The sequence below is a fragment of the Monocercomonoides exilis genome, assembly GCF_001643675.1.
Source record: "Monocercomonoides exilis strain PA203 chromosome Unknown scaffold27-1312184, whole genome shotgun sequence".
In the NCBI taxonomy this organism is placed as follows: Eukaryota; Preaxostyla; order Oxymonadida; family Polymastigidae; genus Monocercomonoides; species Monocercomonoides exilis.
The window spans coordinates 1,042,833-1,058,075 of record NW_027150572.1 but is presented as its reverse complement, the minus strand read 5'-3'; the positions used below and the strand labels follow the sequence as shown (position 1 = coordinate 1,058,075).

Here is a 15,243-nt window from a genome sequence, read left to right as displayed (position 1 = left end):
AAATTGTGCTTACTTTTGTTTTTTATTTGTATGTTAGTCTGCTAGTTTGATACCATTCAATGAATAAAGAAAAAGTGAAAAAAGGAAAAAGAAAAAATGTTTTCTTTGCTTTAAATTTAAATCTATTACCTTTTTTTTATTTCATTTGATGTTTTTTCTCTCAATTTTTGATTGTTCTTTGTTTTTTGAAAACAAACAGATTTATATTGTGAACAACAACGAAATGGATGTGATGAGCTTAAAAGAGAAAGTTTAACCGTATTTCTATTTTTTTTTTTTAATAAAATAAAAAATAAAAAGATGATTCATAATTCATTGCATTTTCATTTGATATTATTTTTTATAACAACAAAAATAGAACTAGGTCTTCAACACAAATTGCAAGTGAAATCTTGCACAATTCCATTTTGACTGAAAAATAAGTTTAAAAGTTGGTTAGAAAAACAAAAATGAAACATATGCTTTAAAAAATGTATGTAAATCTCTGTTTGAAATTGATTCAAACAGAAACTTTGAAGCAACACATTCAAAAAATAAGTCACTTTGTATTTAATTTTGCATTTATAAAAAAATAAGTGCTTCAATTTTTAAGAATGCATGCATAAATACTTGAAGTTTGCTTGCTTTCTTCATTTTAAATATGACAATAACAGCACATTATTGGCTTTTGATATCATGAAAAAATAAATCCTTTTTTATTTTTAAAATTTCTCTCATTCTTCATTGATCATCTGCTGACTCACCCCAAATCTGCTCAAAGTACTTTCCTTCTCTTTCATCCTGTAAAACAACTCAACTTCAAACAACTTCTGTGACAAAATTTCGTTTTCCTTCGTTTTTTCGCCCAACTCATTCAAAATTTTGTTATTTTGAGTCTGAAATTCTTCGCATTGCTTCAAAATCTCCTTGTTATTCTGCTTTTCTCCTTCAATTTCCTCCTCCAACTGCAAGTTCTGCCTCCATATCTCATTCATTTTCTCCTCTTGTTTTTTCATCAGCTTCTTCATCATCTCAACCTCTGTCTTCATCACATTCAAATTCTCTTCGTTCTTCACAAGCAACTTCTCCACATCGTTTCTTCTCCTCACCTCTTCCTCTTTCGCCTCTTCCACATCGTCTTTCTCCCTCATCATCCGCTCCACTTTCCCTTTCAGCTCTTTCTCTCTGTTTAACACACCTTCAATCTCTTCTTCCTGCTCTACCAATTTTTGCTTCATTCCATTTATTTTCTTCTCGTTCTCTTCCAACATCTTCTTCAAATTAGCATTTTCTTTCGTAACTTTTTCTTTCTCCTCTTCTTCTTCCTTCAGCTTCCTGCTCATTCTCTCACATTCATAATCCTTGCCCCTCAAATTCCGCAGCTCACTTAATTCTCTCTCATTCGCTGTTTTGATCCTCACAAGCATCTCTTTCTCTCCTTTTTCCTTTGAAAGTTCTGTTTTCACTGAAAACAGCTCGTTTTCTATGTCATTCATCCTCTTTTCGTATTCATCTGACTGACTTGTCATTTTGCTCCGATCTTTCTCTTTGAATTCCATTTCCAGTGTCAATTTTCTGACTTTGTTTTCCATTTGACTCAAAATTGCCTCGTTTTCTTTGATTTCCTTCTTCATCGCTTCGTTTTCCATTTTAAATGTATCATTTTGCATGTTAATTTCTTTCAGCTCTTTCTCCAATTCCTCAATTCTTCTTTCCTTCTTTCCTTCTTCCTCTTTCCTCTTCATCAACTCACTGCTAATCTCTTCTATTTCATTCAACAACGCGTTTTTCTCTTCCTCCCACTCTTCCATCTCCTTCTCCCTCTTCTTCTCTCTCTCTCTCGTCTTCTCTTTTTCTTCCTCCTCTTTCTTTCTTCTGATCTCCAATTGATCCATTCTCAGCTTCTGTTCCTTCGCTAATGTCACTGAAATCACCTCAAATGCAGAAGAACTTAAAGAATCGGTTCTGTGTATGTCTTCAAACAACTGCAGAAGAAGTGAAAGAGAAGAAGAGATGAGTGAAGGAAGACAATCAGCGAATGAAAGATAGGAAGTGGGGGTTGATGGAGAAGAAGAGGAAGAAGAAGAAGAAGAGGAGGAGGAGGAGGAATAAATGTTTGAAGAAGAAGAAGAAGAATTATAAGAAGATAAAGAAGAAGGAGCAGATCCAAATGAAGTTTTTTTAAAGGAAGATAATGCGTTTTTTTGAGAAGTTGATTGTTTTTCTATTCTGTTTGCTTCCTTCAGAGTCGAAACAATCGCACTTTTCAGCACAAACATTGGATTTTCTATGAGTTTTGTTTGCGGTGCAGTGTTTGGATGAAATGAAGAAGAGAAGAAAATCGAAGAAATCGTTGAATTGGCAGAAGAAGAAGAGGAGGAGGAAGAAGAGGAAGAGGAAGAAGAGGAAGAGGAAGAAGAAGAAGAAGAAGAAGAAGAAGAAGAAGCTATGTGAGATGAACGAGGCGAGAGTTGCTTTGGTTCAAACCCTGTTTCTTGCTGAAATGGATGCTGTGGAGTTAAAAGCGAAGGAGTTTGGGTTGAATAAAAAGTTGAAGAGGAGGAGAAAGAGGAAGAAGAAGAAGTCGAAGAAGCTCCAAGAAACGCCTCAATATTTCCCTCTCCTTCTCTTCTCCACGGGAAATGCTCTTTTGGATAGGAAAGCACACGGACAATGCTGTTTTCATCGCCATATGCAGTCAGAGAAGAAAGAGTGTTGGCAGAATGGACAGAGGAAAAGAACCAGCGGGAGAAGTTGTAGATTTCGGTGGCTAATTGGAGGATGGGGAGGAGAGCGGAGAAGGGGAGAGGGAGGAAAGAGGGAGAAGAAGAAGAGGGAGAAGAAGAAGAGAAAGAGGAGGAGGAGGAAGAAGAAGAAGAAGATGATGATGATGATGAATCAGATGATGTGGCAAATTGTGAAGGAGGAGGAGTTGAAAGTGAATTGGAAGAAGAAGAAGAGGAAGAAGAAGAGGAAGAAGAAGAAGAGGTGGAAGATAAAGGCATTGTTGAATTCGGAGTTGAAGAAGCAAAAATTGCTTGCTGCTTTTTAAGATCTTCCAATCTTGAAACAAGATGGAAAAAATGGAAAATTTTTATTAATTTGTACATAATTAGTAATAATAAAATGTGAAATATCAAAAAAGAAAGAAAGAAAGAAATAGAGAAAAGAGAAAAGAGAAACAAAAAAAAGATAAAAGAGAAAGAGATAAAAGGAAAAGAGGCAAAAGAAAAAGAGAAAAAAGAGAAAGAGAAAAGAGAAAGAGAAATAAATAAGGATATATTTTCATACTGTTTGCTGATTAACTTCATTTCTTTCTCTGTTTTCTTTCTTTCCTTCTTTCCACTTTCAATTTGCGCCTTCAAAAATGTTATGTATTCTTCGCTATTTTGCTTATAAAATGTAAATATTTCGTTTTCTTTGTCTTTTGCTTTCTCTTTTTCTTCTTCTTCTGATTCATCTTTTTCGTTCTTTTGATTCTTCTTCTGATTCTTCTTCTTCTTCTTTTTCTCTGCTTCTTCATCTTCAACATCGTCTTCTTCTTCTTCTTTCCCTTCTTCTTTTCTTTCTTTAATTGTTCGTTTAACTTCTTCTTCTTCTTCTTCTTTATCTTTTTCTTCTCTTAATCTCAATTCTTCCTTCAAGTCTTTTATTTCCTCTTCTTTTTGCTTCAATTTCTCTTCAAATTCCATTTTTGCCTCATTTTCTTTCTTCATCTTCTCTGCCAATTCAGTTTCCAGCTTTGAAATGCGTTCTCGAAGTGAAGAAGAAGAAGTAACTGGAGAAGAAGAAGAAGAAGAAGAAGCAGAAATTTGCAATTTTTGCTTCAATCTCTCATTTTCTGAAGCAACAAAGCTTTTTTCTGTTTTCAAACTCGAAATTTCTTTGCTCTGCTTCAGAATAATCGCGTTTAAATCAGAAATTGCCTGTTTTTCGTTTTCTTTGCAGACTTGAAGCAAAACTTGTGTTTCTTCTATCTTTTTATTCAGTTTTTCTATTGCTTCGTTTTTTTCATTGATAACCTCTTTCATTCTGTCCATTGATTCTTCGGCTTCTTTTTCCTTCTCTTCTTTCTCTCTCTCTCTTTCCTTCTTCATTTTCTCTCTTTCTTCTTCTCTTTCTCGCTTCATCGCTTCCATTTTATCTTCCCATTCCCTTTCTTTCTTCTCCAACTGCTCTTTCACCTCTTCCTCCTTCATCCGAACAAAAAATTTGTATTTTTCTTCTCTTTCTTCTGTCGTCTTCATCTGCTTCGTTGTCAGCTGATGCAGTTGCTTTCTCCACATTGCCATTCGATTTTCATTCTCTTCGTGAATCACTTGGATTTTCCTGTCACATTCCTGCTTAATCTTCTCTTTCTCTTCCGAAATCTGATCTTTCAGCTTCGATATTTCTTTGTCCTTTTGCTGAATAAGCGAAGAAAATGAGGAAGAAATAGAAGAAATGGAAGAAAACGAAGAAGACGGATTTTGAGTTGTTGTTTGTGTTGCTTCTTTGATTTTTGCTTGTAAATCGCTTATTTCTTCGTCTTTAATTTTTATTTGCTTCATCAAATTTGCTGTTCTGGTTTCTTCTTCCTTGAGCTTTTCCGTTAACTTTTGAAGTTTATCATTCATTTCTTTTTCTTTCTGCCTTGAGCTTTCTAAGAGCTGGTTTTTCATTCCCTCAAATTTTTCTATTTCAATGTTGTATTTCTTTTTTGTTTCATTGTGTTCTTTTTTCTCTATTTCCAATTGGCGAGTTAATCCATTAATTATGTTTTCCTTTTCTTTCCCATTTTCAAGAAAGGCTGCAATTCTCCGATCTTCAGCTCTCTTCCATTCATCAGCCTTCATCGTTTCCATTTCTAAATCTGTACTGGTTCGTTTCTTTTCATCAATAAGCTGCTTTTTAAGTTCGTCGTTTGTTCTTGTAACTTCCATATGATTTTTAGCAATTTTTTCCTTCTCTTTCTGTAATTCTTGAAGTGATTTAAGTAAACTCTCGTTTTCAAATCGTAGTTGTTGAAAATCTTTTTTCTCAGCTTCGATTTTTTTGGATGCATTTATTTGAATATCGAGATCTTGTTTTGCTTTGAGTGCAATTTCTTTTTGCTCTTCCATTTGTTTTTTCATTGTTTCAGAATCATTCTCGTATTGAGTGATTGCTGTGGTGAATTCATCTGCATATCTTTGTCTTAACTCTTCTAATTGAATCTTGTGTTCAAGTTCCTTTTGTCTTATAATTTCTTGGACTTCAGTTTCTGATAGATAAGAATCGAAAGAATGATTTGGAGTTTGTAGCCGAGGCTTAAGTGGAGGATGAAGTGAAACAGGTGTGCTTGGTGAGATGTAACTATGTGGCTGGGGGCGTCCAGCTGAAACAGTGTTTATCATTAACACTGTTGAATTTTGAAATATTTTGTTCAAAAACATACCCTTATTAAATTTTTCAAAAAGAATGAAAAGTTTTTCACACTGCGCAAAAAAGTTTTCAATATTGATTGATTCACATCCAACAAAAATTTTTTTTATGTTTCATTTTAATTTATAAGTGAATAAAGAAAAAATTTTTTGATTTTCTTCTGACATTGCCATTGTTGTTTAAACATGAATGGATTAATTCTTATTTCACATATAATGCAAATGTTCTTCTTTTTGCAACAACATCAAACAGAGAAATTAGAAAAGAAAACAATATGATCAATAATCAACCCTTCATCGTATGATATGAAAAATGCCGGTAAATGTTCTTCAAATTTATGCGCAAAATTCATCCATATAATTTATGGAATATTTAAAACTTTCGGATGCGCATATCTTATCTCTTCAATTTCTTGATTTTTCTTCGTATTCCAATGGAATTATTGGTTGGAAAGATAAATGTTCTGTTCTTGAGTACTATCGTGTGTTGCATGCTATGCAAGGGATGTATTCGTTCGCAATTTCACTTCCACCCTATATTATTGTTTTTTCTGATTGTTCTCAAAGTGAAATGGAAGAAATTTTCGAAAAAAGTGAATATTTCGAAAAATGTTATTTAAATATCGCTACAAAAAAACCATCACCAGACATCATATCCTCATGTTTAATGTCATGCATCACAGGCTTTATGATTGAAAATGATTGGTCCTATTTGGATGGACTTTTTTGGCATTTCACTCCAGAATATAGTTTTAATGAATATTCCGCAAGAATCATTGACGTTATAAATTTATCGATTACAACATGTGACAACAATAACTGTGTTATTAGCATTCAATGTTGCAGCCAAAAAATAACGCCATTTTGTCCTCTTGCTGCTCTTCATCCAAAACGATACAAACGGTTTTTTGAAGGTCATCCAGTTACATTAGATCTTGATCCATCGAACACAACTTCAATTGAAGCTCGCAGTAGTATTGTTGTTCTTCCAAGCTTTGCTCCCGGACGAATAGAAGAAATTCGCATCATTCCAACTGATAATTCTTTTTGTGTTGCAACTGCTTTTAGTAATCCTTCTAAATATGGTCGCTACAACAGCAAACAAAACATTTACCGTGAAGGCAATGATGAAGACAATTTTTTGAGAAACTACAAAACTCTAAAGGAATATTGGAAGTTAATTCATATGATAAACATTCCTTCATTAAAAGCTCGTCAATATAGAAAAGAGGAAATAATTCGTGAAGAGAAAAGTTCAAATCCATTGGCAAGCCTATTGTCCAAAAAGATCAAGAAAGAGGATGAAAAGCCGGTTGAGATCAATTTATCACAAGCTATTTTGTGTAAAGTTGCACTGAATTCTGCTTCTTCTGTTTCATCATCTTCGTCTTCATTTTCTTCATTTGCGCCTTCTTCTGGTCATTCATTTTCGAGCAAATATTTTTACTATCCATCTTGTTGCATTTTGCAGTCGATGCCTGTTTCAGTCGCTCCAAAGGACAAAACAGATGGTTTGCAGATATTTCTTCAGACGCTTCTCAAAACGCGGACTTCCAAAGGCAATGTGATTTTTACTAGCTCTTTGTCTCCTTCAAGTGTTCGTTTATCTTCTCCTCTTGGTAACATTGAAGCAAATTCTTCATTTTATTCTCATTCAGTTCAGAAATCCTCAAGTTGTGTTTCATCTCCTTTGGAATCAAAGCCATTGGAAAGCTGTTCAGTTGTTCAAACTTACAAGACAAGTTCGCAATTGATGACTGCAAAGGAACTAAACGAGTTATCAGAGCATTCAAAAGAGCCCGGAAGAAGCAAAGAAAAGGAAGAAGAAGAAGAAGAAGAAAGAGAAAAAGGAGAAGAAGCTTCAAAGGGTAGTTGCTTAATCGGGCTAACATCTTCGCTTGTGATACCTTTGGATCGACCAATTGACACATCAATGAAAAACACAGAAGATGAGGGGAAAAAAGAAAGTTTAAGTGAAATTGTGATTGATGCTGTTTCATCAGAATATGAGAATGAAGCAAAACTTATTAAAGCAAACATTTCAGAAAATTCTACATTTTCGCCACCCTTTTCATCTTTATCCTCTTCTCCCTCTTCCTCTTCTTCGTCTTCGTCGTCATCATCATCATTTTCTTCTTCTTCTTCCTTGCCTAAAAGCACTTCGAATACTTCAAGTCAGGTTAGATCAACTACTTCTTCTGAGCGCAACACATCCCGTTCTTCGCCACCAAAAGAAAATCATCTCAAAAAGCCTGTTTTTATGAAAAGAGGGATTTCTTCATCAATGAAATTATTAACATCTTTATCCTCTTCTGCTTCCTCTTCTTCTTCTTCTTCTTCTTCTTCTTCTTCTTCTTCAGCACGCTCTGCTTCTTCAGCAACTCTTCAAAAACCAACGTTTTCAAAGAAAAATAGATCAGTTTCTTCGACATTGTCATCTTCTGTGATTGGCAGCACGCTTCGCAAGCCATTGGGCAGTTTTTCAAAATTAGCAAGTTCACGTTCTGTTCATTCATCTTCCACCATTTCCTCATCTTCATCATCATCGTCATCATCATCGCTATCGTCATCGTTATTATCATCAAAAACAACAACTTCTTCTTCTTCTTCTTCTGATGGTGTTGCTGCTGTTAACTTTTCTTCAAAGGCATCAACTTCCTCAGCTGTTCAAAAACCAAAGAGGAAAAAGATTGATCTCGAAAGGGACGATGAAGAAGCAAAGAAAGCCCAAAAATTAAGCCTGAAAACTCAGTCAACTTCGGCAAGTGCTTCTTTTTCCTCCTCTTTAAAGACGAAAGAGCAAAGTGAGATGGAGTTAGCATCTTCTGATAATTCGCATGTCAATCACAAAAAATGCAAGCTGATTAGAAATGACGATGAAGAAGATGATGAAGACAATGGCGATAGCAAAAAAGAAGGCGAAGGTGAAAGAGATATGAAGAGTGACAATACTGAAAATGGAGGGCATGGCGAAAAGAAAATTAAAATGCCAGATAGTTCAACAGAGAAGGAACAAAAAAGCGGTAAAGAAAACGTGAAGCAGGTAAAACCGAAAAAATCGAAAGAAGAAATACAAAAGGAACAACTACGCTTGTACAATACTGTTGATTGGCCGGGCATAATAGAGAAATATAAGGGGATTAGCCGTGAAAGCGAAGAATGGAAGAGATCGAGAGTGGAAATAAATGAAATGAATAAAGAAAAAAAAGATTCACCACTTTTGCCTGAAAGCAAAGATGATAAGAAGGTGAAAAATTCGAGCTCGGAAAATTCATCTTTATCGATGCCAATTTCACCAGCTCATCCTCTGTTTCTCTTTCTTTCTTCACTATCAATGGATCAGTTAAAAGCGTTCCTGCGCTTTAAAGAAAAGAAATTAAGCGGCAAAAAGGAAGAACTGCTTGAAAGAGCCATCGAATGGATGATAGAAGAAGATTTGAAAATTAAAGAAGAATGAAAAATAAATGATTATTTTAAAATGTATTCTTTAAATATCAAAGTTTGATTCATTTCCTTTTTCAAATTGAATAGTATTTCAATCATATTATTGGTTGATTAAAAAAGTTTGAGATGACGTTCCTCAAAAAATAGACTTTTCATAATGACAATAAAATATTACAATGTAACGATTTTTATAAAAAAAGGCTTATCTCAAAATGCTTCTTATCATGACATGACTCGAAAAAATAAAACACAAAAAAACAAAGAAAAGTTATATTTTATGCAGTTCCAAAGGTAGCCTCATCTGTGTAAAGCATATACAGATATCCATCATCGCCTTGATGTTTTTTCATATATTCGGAGTAGATGACTGAAAGTGGATCACCAGTATTTGGAATTCTATTATCGATAAAAACGAATAATGATTTTTCTTGGTCAAGCGAAATATTTCTACGTATGATCCTCAAAAATTCTCCAATAGTGATGTTTTCTTGAACTAAAAATCTGAATTATTGAACAATAACTTTTTAAAAGAGAAAAATTTCAATCAAACTTTTTCTGGCTCATCTCTGCAAACAATAAGTTTCATGAAAAAATAATACGTTTAAAATTATTTATGAAAAAAGAGAGCTTTGAAACCTGGAATTTTAGCTCGTGAATGCCTTTCACAAAGAATTGGCACCCTATCGGGGTACTTTTTTCTGATTTACAAAAAATACACATAAAATTCAATTAAGCATCATGTTTCGCACCTAATTTTATCAATTTCATGTTTTCTTGTTTCAAAAGGAACAGTTGCTTTGTAACCAGACTCTCTTGGCATTTTTAGTTAATTGTTCGCAGCAATAAAGGTTTTTGAATTCACAATATGGCTATGATCACGAATGTTTCTTATTTTTCTGCAAATCGGAAAAGAGAAATTCGCATAAATGTGGTTAATATTTGTTATTAAAGTTATCTCATTTTTCACAATTCAAAAGTTATATCAATGTTAATAAGAAAATAATTAATAAAAAAGAAATATAAGTTTAAAAAAAAAAACAATGCACAGAATCTTGTAAATTAATTCCGAAAAAAAATAATCTTTTTTCATGAATTATTTTTCCAGCTGTTTGTATTCTTATCTCAAACTCGTTCGAAATAAGAAAAAATTGATTTTTAAGAAAAGTCATTAGAATTATGTGTTTCAAATCCAGGAAAATAAACAAATTTCAACTTTTATTTATTTTTTTGAAAAACTCTATGACTTGACAAAAAGGGAAATCATTCGTCTGTCAAAAAAAAAAAAAAAAAAAAAAAAAAAAAAAAAAAAAAAAAAAAAAAAAAAAAAAAACCGATTGCGTTAATATCCAAAAAAACTTAATAGAACAGTTTAAAAGAGATTCGTTGATTGCATTTGAAATATCAGTCATTTATCCATTTGTCAGTGAACATCGGAAAAGGTCAATAACTAATTGTGACAAAAAAATACCACAACTGATATTTTCAGTTAATAAAAAAAAAGTCAGGAACTTTAACAACAAATTTGGAAAATAAGCATTATTCGAATGTCAAAATCTTTAATATGTGGATTCATTGATTAAATTTTTGCATTATCAAAAATTGTGGGAAAGTTTCAAATTTCAATTTTAGAAAAATAAACAATATATTTTTGGTCAATTTGTTATAGTTTCAATTTTTTCTTGTCGTCACATATGTTTTTCTTTCTTTTTTTTTTCCATTCATTCATTTATTTTTTTCAAAAAAATATAGGGGAAAATACGGACTTTCAAGCATTTTTTGCACAAGACATTGAAAAATTGCCACACTTATAATTTTATTTCGAATTTTCGGATTTAAAATTTAATTTGATTTTCATATCTGTAAACAGACATCGTTGAAATCAAAACATAAAGTTTTCCAACAATTTATGAATGTCGAATAATGAACCCATTTTATTCTTATTTTTTACACAAAAAGTCAATAAAAAGTGCATTATTTTTCAATGAAAATGCCTGAAGTGATAAATTTTTATCCAAATAAATATATATAATTAAAAACAAAAAAAGCATAAAACACTTTTTGTTATTATTAACATTAATGTTTCATTTTTTTTCAATTTGGGTGATTCTTTTTGAAATCATAACTTTTTTCTGTGTGCTGTTTTTTTAAAGATTGCTTGTCACTGCGTAAAGATTTTTCATTTGAGTGCTTAATACATCAGAACTGTTTCAAAAACAAATGTTGAAGCTGAATTGAAAACGATGGACTTATGAGAATGCATATTCTCTTTTCTATGTTCATTTGCTAATATTTAAGGGAGTTTTTTCGAACCGAAAATTTTGAATGGAAAAATATGACATCAAAAAATATCACCCATTTGAAAAAAATAAATGAACGAAAAGATTAAAAAAGTTGAAATTTGGTATATTTTCAATTCATACGAAAACTTTGTCAACAGTTAAAATCTGATTCAATCACATAGTGTGTTGCACTATTTTTGTGTCGACAACTGTTTGAGATTATATACGACATCACTTGACACAGGGAAAGAATAAAAACATTTTTTTTGTTAATTTTTTGAAGATCTTTTATTACCATTTTTGAAAGCACTTCAAAAAAACACGTTTTAAACACAAAAACAAATATTTTGTCGTTGTAATATTTAATATTTCAAATATTTGAAATATTTGAAAAATTAAAGGATCGATTTTTCAAAGAAAAAAAACCGCCATAATGATTAAAAAATGTTATTTTGTGTATTTTGTCTTGTGATTTCATTCTATGGGAAGTGAACAAAATATAGGTAAAGAATGCAGATGTGTAGAAAAATGTAATCATAACCAATGTTGATTGTATTAAAAGTGATTATATCCAGTTAAAAGAGTTTTTCATTTGGGCAACAGATAAGCATTCTCAAGTTGCACTTTTGCAATGTATAACTTTTCCTTCAGTTTTCTTTTCTTCTGTTGAAAGGAGCTCTTGTTGCTTAATTTTATTTAACTTTTGTATTGCTTTCAAAAGCTGAAACAGCTCCGCTGATTACTGAACGATCAATTCATGAAAATTAACTGTTTAAAAATCAGATTTATTTCAGCCAAAAAAATTCTCAACTTGCTCAATATTAATTTTCAAAGTACAGTCAGGTGTAAAAGCCGGGACAAGGACAAAACCCGGGATATTCCATTTAGCTTTTTTTGACACAACTCAACACTTTCATACGGAAAAATATACTGATAATCGAGTTTTTATAGTATTTTGGTGGATCGAACAAGCCAAATGAAAATATCTGAATTGAATTTGCAATTAAAATATCAGTAAAAAAAGATTGGCGCTTTCAAAGCAATTTAAAACAAAGCACTGTTGAATAACGTCGAATCATGTTTAAATAAGCAAAGAATAAATAATTTGAAACTCATATTGAATATTTTTAACTGTAATTAAAGATGGATCCCAATTTGCTTTCTGAAGAAAGTTTTCCTTTCCTTTTTTCACTGGGGAAAAGAATCTCTTCTTCTGACGTATCTCGTTGCTCTTTTCGATCCTCTGAATTCTCAGATTGTTCCAAAGAAACATCATCGTGAATAATTGTTTTCCTTCCATGATTTTGAAAGTTGACATTTACAACAGGTCCTGTTTCATTGGAGCTTTTGTATTTAACATTCGATGATTCCTTCACCTCAGAAATTGCAACATCCTGCTTTGAAACTAAGCTGTTTGGCTGACTTTTCTTTTTTTATCTAATTTCATGGAAAAGCTTTAGAAAAAATTATCTCCTGTAACTAATTTCATGCTGATACTGCTTGAAAGTGAAGAATTGAAAACCACTTTTTCTGCTATCAAAGAGGCTTCAATGTTCTGTGGAAGGCACTGATATACGACAGAAGTGTCAAATGGGAAAATTCCGCATGCTTCAAATGACTTTTTCACAATTCTTGGAGAGAGAGAGTTATTAACCGCTTCTGATACTGCTGGTATAAATGATTTTCTGTATGAAGAAATTGACGAATCAGAAGGAACAGAGAATGCTCTATTAAGGCTGTTTTTGAAATGCGTGAATATAAACCTATCCAGCGGCTGAGAAAGATGTGTTGTATGTGATGGAAGAATCAATAAATGGATTAAATGATCTCTGCACCAAGACATCACTGGAAAACTTAGGCGAGAGGAATGCCTATCAAGTGTGATCAAAGCGATGGAAGACTGTCCATGAAGCTCAACTCTTTTCTCATTAATTTTTGGCAATAATATTTCTATCATAACCTTTTCAAAATCTCTTCTTGTCATCCAGCCTGTTCCATTTTCTTGACAGTTAATTCGATGATGCTTCAATTCCTTTAGATCCTCGGAATTGGTCTGTGAAGTCCATAGCATGATTGGATCAAGTGACGTCCCATATGCAAAAATAGAAAAAAATAATACAGCATTTTTCCTTCTCTGTGCCTCTGGTGAAAAGGCATGTTGAGATTCTTTGGTGACTACTATTTCCTCGTCCGACTGCTTCATCAAGATGCCAGTTTCGTCCATATTGATGATTAAATCTGATGAAATATTATAATCATCAATCACATTTTTCAACAACGAAAACCAATTCCTCATATTTTCAATTGTTGACGCTTGAAGGCGATGAAGATCTGTAAAAGTTGGTTTTATTAATTTCAGTAATTCACTTTTCTTTATCAACCTGCGTGCCCATTTTTTGCTGATTATCCTGACTTCAGGCGTTGGTGTGCATTCCTTCTTTTTCTTCATCATCACATTTTCTGACTATCAAAAATGCATAAAAAAAAAAAAAAAAAAAAAACAAGCTTAAAGCAACACACGAATCTGATAATGTCTGAAACTGTCAATCTGTTTGTGGATGAAATTTAAGCAATTGCACAATCTTCAATTTCCTCGATTTCTTCTTTATTGAATAGCCCTGGTCTGCCAGCATGTTGAGGATCACGCCCTCCTAATTTAAAGCCATATGCCGGGAAATGGAAGAATGAGTAATAATTTTATCTTTCACAAGATCTGAAGGTTTTGTTCCATCTTGTTTCAGAAGATAATCAACTTTTTCCACTTTTGAAGAGAGCCGGCGAAACTCTGCTGAGGCCTTAATCGGTGATAATTTGTTAAAAGAGAGAGGCGAAGAAACGTTTGCTTTTTTCGTATGATTTAAGGAAGTTTGATCATTCTATTTGATATAATTTCTTATTGAAGAGACAAATTTTTTGACAGGCATTCAAAAGATAAAATCAAGAAAGATAATCAAGAATTGTTTTTTTTGATATGGAATTGTTTTAAATAAACATTCAAAAAATAATTTCAGACTGAAGTGTCCCCGGCTTTGCCTCTGACTATATTTGTTATTTGTTGACACATTCTTAAGCTATTATACAAGGGTCAACTTTTAAATGGGTCTTTTTCCTAAATTGGCACTTTTTTTGTTTTTGCTTGCAAAATGTCGAGAAATGAGAAGTAGTTTTCAGCATTTAAAAAATCCTTTTTAACAAGTTTTATTCTATTTATTTGAAGTTTGTTTTTATTTTTTAACTCATTACACATTGAGAAATTTCGTTTTTTTGTTAAATTTAAAAGGACTTTTTCTAGCCAACTGGGAATCGCTCAAGAAATTGGGGACATGTTTATATTGCATTTGCTTCGAACTATTAATCTTTAAAATCTTTTTTTTTCACAAACACTTTTTTCTTGATTTTTTTCGCATTTCAAATTCTCATCAACATGATAACATAAAACTGTTTATTTCTTTATTAATATAATGAAATGAAAAAAATAAAAATATGATATGAAAAACAAATACTTTAATAATGAAGTTTTGAAAAAATAAGACATTCTCATTTTTTATTTGTCTCTAACTTAACTTAGTGACAAAAGTTTGATCGAAGATCAAAAACAGTTAGTACTATTTGTCCGTTAGAGACAAATAGAAAATGAGAATGTCTTATTTTTTCAAAACTTCATTATTAAAGTATTTGTTTTTCATATCATATTTTTATTTTTTTCATTTCATTATATTAATAAAGAAATAAACAGTTTTATGTTATCATGTTGATGAGAATTTGAAATGCGAAAAAAATCAAGAAAAAAGTGTTTGTGAAAAAAAAAGATTTTAAAGATTAATAGTTCGAAGCAAATGCAATATAAACATGTCCCCAATTTCTTGAGCGATTCCCAGTTGGCTAGAAAAAGTCCTTTTAAATTTAACAAAAAAACGAAATTTCTCAATGTGTAATGAGTTAAAAAATAAAAACAAACTTCAAATAAATAGAATAAAACTTGTTAAAAAGGATTTTTTAAATGCTGAAAACTACTTCTCATTTCTCGACATTTTGCAAGCAAAAACAAAAAAAGTGCCAATTTAGGAAAAAGACCCATTTAAAAGTTGACCCAAATAGATTTATATTTTGATAACATTTGCGATATTTTCGATTTCATA

The 15,243-nt window shown here is 32.0% G+C and overlaps 3 protein-coding genes across 3 annotated transcripts; 1 reads left to right on the top strand and 2 right to left on the bottom strand.

Moving 5' to 3' along the window:
• Nucleotides 1-315: 315 nt before the first annotated feature.
• MONOS_8206 (uncharacterized protein) lies at nt 316-5,354 on the bottom strand (the record flags this gene model as incomplete). The annotated part of the gene is made up of 2 exons (XM_067878596.1): nt 316-3,042; nt 3,271-5,354. The coding sequence occupies 2 exons, from the start codon at nt 5,352-5,354 to the stop codon at nt 714-716; spliced, it is 4,413 nt and encodes a 1,470-aa protein (XP_067726055.1). The 3' UTR covers nt 316-713.
• A 326-nt stretch (nt 5,355-5,680) lies between these two features.
• On the top strand, nt 5,681-8,838 carry MONOS_8207 (uncharacterized protein; the record flags this gene model as incomplete). Its single annotated transcript, XM_067878597.1, has 1 exon — nt 5,681-8,838. Exon 1 carries the CDS (start codon nt 5,746-5,748, stop codon nt 8,836-8,838), a length of 3,093 nt encoding a protein of 1,030 aa, XP_067726054.1. The 5' UTR covers nt 5,681-5,745.
• Nucleotides 8,839-8,904: 66 nt separating this feature from the next.
• On the bottom strand, nt 8,905-9,690 carry MONOS_17706 (putative light chain 3). Its single transcript, XM_067870652.1, has 4 exons — nt 9,575-9,690; nt 9,462-9,523; nt 9,376-9,391; nt 8,905-9,326 (listed from the first exon to the last, which is right to left on the bottom strand). The coding sequence occupies exons 1-4, from the start codon at nt 9,643-9,645 to the stop codon at nt 9,101-9,103; spliced, it is 375 nt and encodes a 124-aa protein (XP_067726053.1). The 5' UTR covers nt 9,646-9,690; the 3' UTR covers nt 8,905-9,100.
• Between the last annotated feature and the right edge of the window lie 5,553 nt (nt 9,691-15,243).

What these genes read in the sequence shown, in the direction of transcription:
- MONOS_17706 (XM_067870652.1), bottom strand. Translation starts at nt 9,645, where the DNA reads ATGCCAAGAGAGTCTGGTTACAAAGCAACTGTTCCTTTTGAAACAAGA. An exon ending in CATGAAATTGATAAAATTAG is followed by an intron (nt 9,524 to 9,574) that starts GTGCGAAACATG and finishes TTTGTAAATCAG; the next exon opens with AAAAAAGTACCCCGATAGGG.